The 11,894-nt window shown below is 36.0% G+C and overlaps 1 protein-coding gene across 5 annotated transcripts in view; it reads right to left on the bottom strand.

The window, feature by feature from the left end:
• Positions 1-11,894, bottom strand: part of ninl (ninein-like) — a 32,153-nt gene that overhangs the window by 9,029 nt on the left and 11,230 nt on the right. For 4 of the 5 annotated variants that reach the window (XM_007240347.4, XM_015603363.3, XM_007240348.4 and 1 more), the window contains exons 7-17: positions 11,360-11,515; positions 10,235-10,402; positions 8,348-8,484; positions 7,991-8,131; positions 7,703-7,877; positions 6,046-6,156; positions 5,852-5,941; positions 2,647-2,794; positions 2,492-2,551; positions 2,295-2,404; positions 1,435-1,793 (exon numbers count right to left, since the gene is read on the bottom strand). In XM_007240347.4, coding sequence (XP_007240409.3) covers positions 1,435-1,793; positions 2,295-2,404; positions 2,492-2,551; positions 2,647-2,794; positions 5,852-5,941; positions 6,046-6,156; positions 7,703-7,877; positions 7,991-8,131; positions 8,348-8,484; positions 10,235-10,402; positions 11,360-11,515 — 1,655 coding nt within the window. Of the gene's footprint in view, positions 1-1,434; positions 1,794-2,294; positions 2,405-2,491; positions 2,552-2,646; positions 2,795-5,851; positions 5,942-6,045; positions 6,157-7,702; positions 7,878-7,990; positions 8,132-8,347; positions 8,485-10,234; positions 10,403-10,881; positions 11,075-11,359; positions 11,516-11,894 lie in introns of those variants that run through there. The other variant, XM_022684824.2, reaches the window with a different exon arrangement.

The raw sequence follows: 11,894 nt of genomic DNA, 5'->3' as shown, positions 1-11,894 counted from the left end.
CACTACCTGTTCTCCAGTAGGGCTGTGTATTGACAGCCCTACGCAGTTAGGATTAAATATATTTCAATATATTACAATACAGTAAGAAAGGTGACATTGCAATGGTTTAAATCCAATTTTCCAAACTGTCCATTATACAAATACACCATCATGTTTATAAAATCTGAGAAAAAAAAAGTTTACTTTTATGCAATCAGAACTGTAATCTTTGCAGCTTTAGTTTCCTCCTATGACAGTCGAGTTTCTCTTTCTGATGTGTAACTATTTAGGCAGTAAAGCGTGATTTTAAATGAGTGTTTAAGTTGAAGAAAAGAGCTAGTAAAAGCCAGGCCAGTCATTTGTTTATGTAATTTAGCCTAGCACAAATCACCACTCGCTGGTGTGACTTTAGTTCTTGCACAGGAAAACCTACCATACCAAGGTCCTTCTTTTAACTCTAAGTAAAAATGTATTTTGTTTTAGCTTAATTTTTATTCTTAAAAAGCTTTCACTAGTGGGCTGGATGTGTAGAAATATTGGGGAAGTAAATTTGAGTCAAGAATACTGACTTTGTGAGTGTTTTCTGTTTACTATATTAAAGACGTGCACTAGCTGGCGCCGAGGATGGTAGCCACAGTTCCTCCGTGTGGTGATTGTTTTTGTAAATTACTTTTGTCTATTGCACGTCAAACTCGGCGAGTTGTTTTTACAAATGAACCTTCACATATTGGACATCACCTCTTCCTGACTCCATCAAAACCAGCACAACACGACACACTTCAGCTTCTCTCCCAGAGCTGTAGCACTTCTCAACCATAGTGGACACCTCTAGAGTCTTCAAACCTCACTCACTGAACTGTACTGACAGGATTTAGAATTCGCTCACTTACACTCTGCTTATTTGCACAGCTGTACAGATGTTCTTCTGTAATGTAAACAACATCTGCAACTTTCTATACAATATTTAACATAAACTTACCTCAGGAATATCTGGATACAATAATATTCATATGTGTACAGTACTGATTTTATTTTATTTAATTTCTCTCTTTGCTTCTATTGCTCTTCTGTGCTCTTTATTCCTTTAGTACTTTTAACTATATTCTTTTTCTATTTATTGTACCTTCTTTTATAGTGTAATGTTTGTCAATAGTCTTTGTCACTGTTACATGTCATACATGTTTTGCTTTCATCAAGCCAAATTCCTTGTATGTGTAACGTACTTGGCAAAATAAAGTGATTCAGATTCTGATTCTGAATTTTGAAGGTGGAGTTAATGGTGTTTTGAGGTTCTCACTGTTTCACTTATATCTATCACACTCTCCTTATTTAATTTTGCCAAGTTAAACACAGGTTTCCATTCTACAGAACCAGTATTTCTAAAATTAAACATTGAAAGGTCACTTCTACTTTTTAACTACATCTAGAGCTTAAGAGAGCACAGGATAAACCCACCTAGCAAGAAGCACTTCCTGGTCCATCTTCAGCTTAAGCTCTGCCTCCAGCTGATCTTTCTCTGAGGTGAGGCGATGGACAATGTTGCTTATCTCACGGGCGTAGTTCTGCTCCAGTTCAGCCTGTTCACGCTGAGCCCGTCGCTCCTGCTCAGACCCCCAGGCCATGCCCTCTCCCTTAACCCTTAGTTCTCCCTCTAGCCTCTCCACAGTCTGGCGTAGCTGCTCCAGTCGTTCCTCTGCCAGGATCTTCTGCTCCTCCAGCTCGCTGATTTCCATCTTGTAGCCCTGTGCAATCTCTTTCCGCTCAACTTCCATGTTCTGCTTCATCAGCTCTATGTTCCGCTCGTAGAAATTTAACTATTAATAATGCAAAGCAAAATTCAGGCCTCATTTCAGTGAAATGTAATAGTTAACACCTGACACAATTTCTACAGTATGAAGTCTACTTTTGTACTGAAAGCACAGGGCTAATGAAGATGATAATTAATAGAAAAAAATTCTCTACACATCTAAATCACTAAGCACTTTTTACTGAGTGCTATAAATAACAATGGCTACCTTGGAACCTAAATTTTGTTTATTCCCCCCCCCATTTTATAGAAAACATTTCTTACTCACTATCTACCAAAATACTCACTACTCAATACCTTCAAAAAAAGACAAAATAAAAGTGCACAGCTGACCGTTCACCCCCTTACTACTAGGTATGTCACAATAACCTATTATAATTTGATGATATATAGTGCTGGAGATAATTGCAATAAACTACGTCTTTGTACATGCACAATAGTGTTTTAGCATAATCATAAACAAGGTATGTTTGTTGTGGTAACTGTATTTTACTTTCAGTATTTGTACCTTGGTCTCCAGCTGGATCTTCAGATCCTGAACTTGATCCTTCAGTTGCTCCATGGCTAGCTCTGTCTCAATGCTCACTGTCGGAGCCAAACTTTCCAAGGAACCTAAGGCTGCCAACACAATAAAGACAAAATTGTGTAAGACATTTATCTAGCCCTTGTTGGATATGATGAATCTCATGTCTTAGCATAGCTTACCATTCTTTTCAGAGTTTTTCTTAACCTGAGGAGATGTGACTCTTTTCATTTCTGGGTCATCTGTAAACAGATGGAAAGAACAATTTGGTCCAATACAATTTGGTACAATAGCGTTCTATCCAACTATTAGAAAACTCAATTTCCATAACATTTACCTGAATCGGACTCAGTGGTCAGAGCTCTGCGGCTGGACCAGGTGTGATTGGAGAAGCTGTCCCGAGATCGCCTGCTTCTTTTTCCTGAGCCTTGACACCTTAGTACTTCTAGTTCAGAGCTTAACTCGTCATTCCTGTCCTGCAACTCCTGTTACACAATACAGAACCAGTCATACTTTGGTATGTCATCACCAACCTGCTAGTGAAACTATCTATAACTAGATAAAGATTAGCAATCCTGATGGGGAAAAATATGCTTTATTGTAGATATTGAGAAATATCTAAGTATGCTGTAAATATACAAACAGATTTATGTACTTACTTAAAATATATTAATATCATGCTTTCATCAAATGTTTGTTTTTATACCCAACAAAGTGTACTAGAAGTGTGCTTCGTACAATATACAGGAACAAGAAGCATATTTGCACTGTATATTTGTACTGTAATGTAAATATATTTAACATTAATTCTTAGTACATTTCTAATATACTCAGTGTATAATAGTGACGCAGTTGTAATACTCATTAAATGTGTTATAATTTTACTGTATGTTTTAAATATGGGTTTACATACATGAAGTAGTATGTTTAAATGTTACGTAAGTATATTTAAAATAGTTACATTTTAGTACAGTTAAGTACACTTAGCACAATTTAAGTAAAACTTTTGTAAAAATTTAAAATTAAATTATAGTATAATAAATTAAAGTTGTTCCATTTTAGCACTCTTTAAATATACTGATTAATAATGTGGCTACAAGTACACTTTAGTGCACTATAGCATAATAATGCTTAGTATACTTTAATCAAAGGCACACCTGTCTCTCCTGCACTCAGCTCTACCCGCAATCTCCAGCCTCCAGACTACGATACCCAGAATGCACCTCTCTCTGACATCACATACTAACACGATCACCAGGAAGCAAATCACCAGAGTATTGATTTTACCTAGGACCACCAGTATCTACAGTATATACACCTTTAGCAAATACACATTTTTCTGTAGCATTGTTCAGTTTATCCTGCTTTAAAACACATTATTTTCCTTGCCCTTGATTTCCCTGATGTCACAACCTTTTTTCTTTGTTTTTTTGTACAATGAGAAGCTGTAATAAAAAAGAGGCTTAAATGAAATATGAGGGAAAAGGTTATTTTTAAAATGTAAAGATTAGAAATGAAAAGTCATCTGAAAAATAATTACTCCAGTATAGTATAGATAAACAATTTTTTTTCTTAAGTAAGGTCACAAAGTAGTTGTACTTTGTTACTTGACACCTCAGGAAATAGTGCAAACCACTATAATGTGCAGGGCTGATTATAGTCCTCCATGACCACGGTTGGAAACTACTGATTCAGATAATTTATTTATATCAACTGCACTTCTGCCCACAGAACTAAAGCTACTGGTAGAATCCCAGTACACGTTATTTTACCCGTAGAACACATCTACCATCTCCTGGACATCATGGGGTACTGCAGCTTCATGAAGCTACAGTTTAAACAGTTCAAGATATGTTTTAACACAGGGGGATTCTATACACATTTCTCTTTATACTGAATCTCAGTGTTTGAGATACAGTTACACAGTTAGAGTCAGTGTTTGGGATTATATAATGGTTCGCTGCAGGGAAATAATAAATGATATATGAATGCTCTACACGCACGCAAATAAAAGTATGTGATAGTATAAATTCTGTACTTTAAAGAACAAAACTGTATTACATCAGTAACTGTATTTGTAAAGGTGTATGTTTGATTTTGCATTGTACTGTTTTGTACCTGTGTACATAAGATTCTTTATAAGGATAAATATATATAGTAGTGAGCAAAAATGATTAAAGTATACTAAGCATTTTTATGCTATAGTGCACTAACTTGTAGCCACACACACACACACACACACACACATATATATATATACTATAACTGTATATATATATATATATATATATATATATATATATATATATATATATATATATATATATATATATATATATATATATATATATACATATATACACTTAGTATACTTTAATCTACTTTTTTCACTAGGTAATCATTGTGATTTCACAGATAACTAAAAAGAAAAGATAAGTAAAAAGAAAATCTGATCTATGTGCACAGCAGAATCATATTACCTACATATTCTGCATTACCAAAGCAGCAATAAATACTGATGTAAAAGTCTTATCTTCTCTATATGCTCATAAGAATCTTTAAATTGGATTTTTTTTGTTTGTTTTCTGAAATTCCTGGAAACACTATGCTAACCCAGAGAACAGTTAAAATGTTTAATTTAAATGCACAAAATGCTTATTTAATTACACTGAAATGTGTGTTGACAGATACATTTATAAAATTGATTTTGGAACAATGGTGGATTCCAACAAAATGACATTTTTAAAAATAATGAAGCGAATCAGTACATATTCACATATTCCCTTAATAAAGCACGGCCACAAATGAAATATTTGAGGACAATAAGCTACTTTAAGTTGCATCTATTGCTGACACAGATTGTTACATATTGTATACTCCCTCTAAAGATATACTGCCATTATAATAGGACTTTCTGCAGGAAGTCAACATATTGGCACAATGCCTAATGTCAGATATGGGTTAGAGACATTATTCCCCCAGTATTGAGTTGTGAAGCAGTAAAACAGTGTTCTCTGGACTGATTGTGCTGGTGGTGGATGAGTTATGGAGTTGACAATAAGGTAGTGGGTTAATTCAACATCCTGACCTCAATAATGATTTGTAGCCAAGTGCTGTCAAATTCACCCAGCAAATTTTACTTCCCTGGAAAGCAGGGGCAGTTACTCCACTGAAACAGGATAAACTATTTTAATGCCCTAAGCTTATTCTCAATACTTCTGTCTTTTTTTGAGTTGTCTGATTTAATTTACCAAAATAAATAAATAGGAAAGCATATATATTGGAACTCTGGGTTATACAGAAATGCAACCATTTTACAATTGCACTGAAACATATTATATTATATTTTACCACAGTAATCCAGTGTCATTTACACACACACACACACACACACACACACACACACACACACACACACACACACACACACACACACACACACACACACACACACACACACACACACACACACACACACACACACACACACACACACACACACACACACACACACACACACACACACACAGGTGCATGCTTACCCTGCACTGAAGTTCATACTGCTTTATGATTCCTGAGAGACGCTCCTCCTGGCTCAACAGTCCTGCGCTGCTTGGATCTAAGCCCCCATACTGTCAACCAAACAGAACACAGTTCTAACACAAGCCATAATTAAAAAATAAAAAGCAAAGGAAATTCAAACATTTGTGAGGAACCACACACAAAATGTCCTGACCTTGTCTTGTAGCACATGATCTAGATCTTTCTTTAGTTTAGAGATGGTGCTTTCTGATTCTAAAAGCTTCCCCTTAAGAGCACATATCTCCTCTTCCAAACGGCTGTTCTCCTGTAACGACAGATCAGTGGTTACTTAACCTGACACCACACTCCTGACAGAAATATACACCACTGCTCTGCCTTCTTAGGTGTGTTCACAAGGGAACCAGAACATTATCCATAAAACAACTGAGGAGTGCAAGACATCCCAAGGAAAATATTATAAGAGAATTTGTGGTTTGTGGAGATTAAGTTGGTTAGCATGTCATGCCAGCTCCTGTTGTGGAGTTGCAGTTCTCTCTTTTGGTAGAGATTATAAGGTATAAGAAAATATATTTTTGTCTTTACTAACAGGCTAGAACAGGGATGTTTTTTTGTTGGGGGCCAGAAGGAGAAATATATTTGAAGTCACGGGCCACACTCCGTAATAAACAAATAATGAAATATACCACTTTAAATAATACTTTTTTCCTGATTATTTTGATTTACACACAATTTTACTTGGCTTACTATCTTTATCTTTGACAGTGTTGTGTAAACTAAGATTTTTCAAATTGATGTTTAATTTCATGATGTCTCTTAATATTAAACTCCTTAATTACGGCAACTTTTAGACTCTTTGGCCTGTTTTTCTGCGCTAGAAATGCGCACCCTCTCTGCTTTTAGACTCTTTGACCCGATTTTCTGCACTAGAAATGCGCACCCTCTCTGCTTTTAGACTCTTTTGCCCCGTTTTTGCCACCTAGCGTTCAAACTTTGAATCTCACATTATAAAAACCTGCTTAACAGCGGGCCAACTTTCATTCTATTTCTAACATACCTCGCGGGCCGCTCCAAAAAGGAAACGGGCCACAAATGGCCCGCGGGCCGTAGTTTGGACACCCCTGGGCTAGAAGGTAAGGCTGGATAATAATTCAGTGTATAAGTGTATATTGCAATAAAAAATATTCATTTAATAATTGTGATTTGACTTTTAAACACATTTCTGTCAGTGACAAATGTTTAAAAGTTTGTAGCAGGGTCAATGATTTGATGGCTGTCTGGCTGCATTATTTTCAATGAAAAAGGTTTAAAATGCAGAAAATTACATATGTAGTACTCACTAAGTTTTCACAAAATATGAACTGTCATTTTTCTGTTGATCCAAGTGTAAATTTGAAAGCATTTAAGAATGTAACAGTCATTCTACAAAAATAAGATGATGTTTACAATATGTCTTCCTAATAAAAAAAAAAAACATTTTTTTAACAAACAAATATAAAACACTACTATTAAATAAAAATTAAAAATTAAATCACTTAATCAAAAAATATAATATAAATGTATGTGAACACAACATTCTTAATGCACAACATTTTTTAATATTATTAAATCTTTGAAATCTTGTCTGTCATTGACCCAGATACCCCATTGATCAGTTGTGGTCATTCTTGTCAGTTTTCTGTGGCTTTTTTGTTGTTCACATCAAATGAATTATATCCACCTAAATTAAGAATATATTCTGATATAAACTTTGGCCATATCATCCAGCTCTATTTGTAGGCTACTACATTGTAGATAAATTCACAAGAAAAATATGGCTATAATATCATGGTGTGATGGTGTGTTGTGGTCACCTTCATGGCATTGTTGGCTTCTTCCTGTAAAGTGGCTTCTTGGGCCTTGAGGTGTTCCACTTCTTCCCTCAGCTTGGTTCTCTCTCTCTCCATCTGCTGTAGCAAAACTTCATTCTCCTGATCTGTCTCACTCCTTAGAGCAGTCAGCTTATCCCTGAAATCCTGTTCCAAATCCCTACATGCCAAGTAAAACAGGATGTGTTTGATCTTACTCTCATAACCTGTGTAAAACCATCTTATACAAGATGTATGATTAAGTTTCAATCTTAACTTGAATGAAGGGCTTACTTGATTTTAGATTCATTAAGTGACTCTATGGTTGCATGACGGTCATCAATCTCCCTGACCAGCTGTAGATTGCGACGGTCAGCCATTTCCAAATCAGCCTTAGCTTTATCCCTCTCCTGACAGGCCTGGTTTGCCAAAACCCTAAAATAAAAACATATAAAACCATTTCACCCAAAAATTTGTTCTTTCTTACACAAGCATGAAACAGCAGCCATTGCTATTCATTCCATTACACTGCAGAAGACAAAAAACACAAGCAGCACATCACCACTAGGTGGAGACTAACACCTCATATTAAATTAATGTACATCGGCACACAAGCTATTTTGCTGACTAAGTCCAGTATCAAAAACCTACTGTAGGAACTGGATTTCATCCTTGTAAGAGATAAGGGCAGCCTGATGGATTCCATTGCCGCTGACCAGCAGCTCATTGTCCAAGGCTAGAGTGAGCTCTGCAAGGCTCAAACGCTCTTCCAAAGAGAAGTCCAGGGTCTGCAAAGGAGATTCAGAAAACAATGCATTAATGACGCATGGCTCATGAAAACAATTCTAATTATTATTTGGTCAAATCTCCAGATCAAACAGCATAGACCAAATGATCTGTCTGACTTGGAGCTCACCAAGATTACCATCACTGCAACACTTATTCAGGAATGACAATATTTAAAGTAACACACTTTAGATTAAAGAAAAATAATCAATATCAAGGTTACTACCTTCATTACACACTCACTAGAAATTAGAATCCTTGCATGGAAACTCATCCACATAAATTAAACTTGGTCCAAATATATCTTACAGATAGTCACAACAAACATCATAGAGATCCCTTTTTATCTAAGAAAAAAATACATGCTGCAGGCACAGCTTAAAGCAAGAGAAGACAAAAAGCACATGAGCAACTTTTTTTAGCTCTGGCGAGATAAGCTAACAGTAACACAGCTGCTTATACTGACTAAGAGTAAGGATTGTTCTTGTTTTCGTGTGGAGCAGTACTTTGCATTAACAAATGTATATAATCACAAGGGATGGACAATATCAGCAAAATGTATATCACAATATATTTTTTAATTTCAGTTGATAAGACATAATGCATATATTGATCTGAACAGTATGACCATCACCCCTTGTGTACATAATCACATGCTGATAGAGCTGATGGGGTAAAATAATAAAAAAGATTATCAATCACAATATTTAAAGACATCTTTACAACACACTATTTATCATGTTTTGAAATGTAGGCAAAATGCATCAGCAGTGGCAGCCTCTGCTATTCTGCTGCTGCTTATATACCATTTCATGCATAGTAAAGCGATTTTCATTCTATTTCTGCTGCACACCATCATTTAACAGGATTTGTCACACTCTCTGTATTGACATACACAGTAGGTCTGCAATCTTTAAGCACTGATGATATCTTTACTATGCTTAAAAAATATACTGTCGAAAATGTATCATTATAAAATAAAAATACAGTTTTAATCTTTAAAAAATTATATACAAAAAAATCTTAACTTTCAATACGAGCCAGTCAAATTTGGAGGGTCAAAATTGGTATTATGTGTATTCAAGATTAGAGTAAAATAAGTTATATTGGGCAGATATAATCTGCCTCCAGTAAATATGCCACACAAAATGAGAATAAGGCAACGTTTAATTTTGCAACAAGCAGAAATAAAGATGAAGCATTTAATAAATGTATGTACATTTATGATAAGAGAAAAAAGAATAAAAGAATGTACATCCTGAAATTTGAGAATTATATAGTCATATTTATCTAGCCATAAAAAGTCAGGAATATTTTAAATGTCACAATACTAATATTGCAATCCATGTATCCAAGATGTGAGCAATATAAATGATATAGAAAATATATAATCTGTCCCTGGTAGATATATTGGAAAATGGAAACAGAGCAAATTTTCAATTTGCATCAATCATCTATTAAGCTAAAGCATTTAATTTAATTTGTAATATGACAACTGTACATTTTAACATTGCGATGATGATCCTAATATAAAATACTGTGCAGCCCTACTGTGAAAACTACTAGAAATGTATAGTATAATTTTACATCTGTGTAAAAATATTGCTTAGCCAATATGAAAGCCAATCACAAGACAGAAGGAAAAATAACGAACAAAAAAAAAATCACTTTCAGGAAATTCATTATTTTCTCTTCTCTCTGCTGACTCATACACAGATTCTGCTTAATATGTGAAAAATGATCCATACTGACCTGTAGGATATCCCTGCTGTTACGGATTCCTTCATCATTCCACAGAGTAACGACTCTCTCGGGACTGGTGCAGCCTGAGCCGTCATCCAGCCGGGTCAGCAGCCTCTGGCCCACCGTAGCTGAAAGTAGTGAGGGTGAGGTAGACCGGCCCACTCGCTCCTCGAGAGCCTGAGAGAGCACAGGGAGTGACATGACCGAAAGAAACTAAATCTGTACCATTTCACCAATCCTGCCCAGTGGATAGAAACAGTAATACAAACTCTAAACCTGCTCTGACTCTTCACTCCCATGCCTCCGTCCAACACTGGACTATGTGAGCCGGGATAAAGCCATGGAATGTCAATGGTGAATAAAATGATTTCAGAGTCAGAGCACTAATAATCCAAAGCCCTCTGGTGTTGTAACCTTTAAGCTGGCTTAGCCTAATTTCAGCAGCAAAGCAATACATTCATATTACATCAACACTGAGAGTGCGGCCTGTACTTTGAACCTAAAATCTGCTCTACTGACATATACACGGTTTCTAATTCCAGAAATTAGCCGAGATTTGGGGTATGACACATGCTTTCATTTGGGAGTAGAGAAAAGCTGAAATAAAATAAATAAAAACATCCCTATAAGAGTTTTCAATGTTGCTAGAGAATCACCTCATGGCAGTCTAGAGTGCTATCTCCAAAAGACTCAATGTTGTCTTTTAATCCCCACGTTATCAAGCTCAATCCAGATAAGAGCCCTGAAGCACAGTACATTTCATCAATGTTCCACATTACTTTAGTTGGAGAAACTCATTCCTCGTTATTTTCAGAGGGCTGGAAAACAGAGCAAGCTCCACCTTCCAGTTAGCTTAATTGCTTCCAGCATGTGCTGACCTCAGCTATTTGGCCTGAAATTTGAGCTGTTCAAATAGGCCTTTTGGCGGACAGGTAGGTAGTTAGCTGCCTGTGCGTTCTGCCTGTCTAAAAATAAAGAACAGCCTCTGCATTCTAGCTAATTTGTATATTATAAAGAACTATCTAACACATAGCTCATGACATGAAGTGAAAGCTACTGAGTTCACTGCTAGGTTGAACAAATACAAATAAAAGTCTGTCTGATGTTTGTTACATTGTCACTGGGTTTGCTCACCTGTGAGAAAGTTCGCTGTGTGCTGGCCCGGAGGGGGGTGGAGGCAGCAGTGGGTTCAGGTAAGTCTCCATGTCTGAACAGACCTTTCTGGAACTCCGTAAGGCTCACCTTCCCATCCTGGTCTTTGTCCAGTTTTTTGAAGAGAGCATCCAACTCCTTTGTGGAGAGACATTAAATTTGTTATGAAAGCCTTGCCTACAAACAGTATCACAGTAAACTTAACTAAGTAAAATAAACTGCACTAGTGGTTAGATTTATTGCTGTTTAAAATTGCTGTGCCTTTCAAATGCATTGTACCTACACTACTCCACATGACTCTATTCACTTTTTTGGTGCCTGATACCTTATTTGTTTTCCACTACCACAGTCTAAGCCCTCGGGTTTACATGTCACATTTTATGCTACATTTATAAAATAAATACAAATAATTATGGTAAACCTCCTCTAATGTTGCAGTTTCTGGTAGAAAACCTTTAAGTGGCTTTTAACTTGGCTGCAAAGAAGACTTAAACAGTAATCAACAGTTAATAATCCT

The sequence above is a fragment of the Astyanax mexicanus genome, chromosome 7, assembly GCF_023375975.1.
Source record: "Astyanax mexicanus isolate ESR-SI-001 chromosome 7, AstMex3_surface, whole genome shotgun sequence".
NCBI classification, from domain to species: domain Eukaryota; kingdom Metazoa; phylum Chordata; class Actinopteri; order Characiformes; family Acestrorhamphidae; genus Astyanax; species Astyanax mexicanus.
Note: the sequence above shows the minus strand (reverse complement) of the source record. Positions and strands in the feature narration are given on the sequence as shown.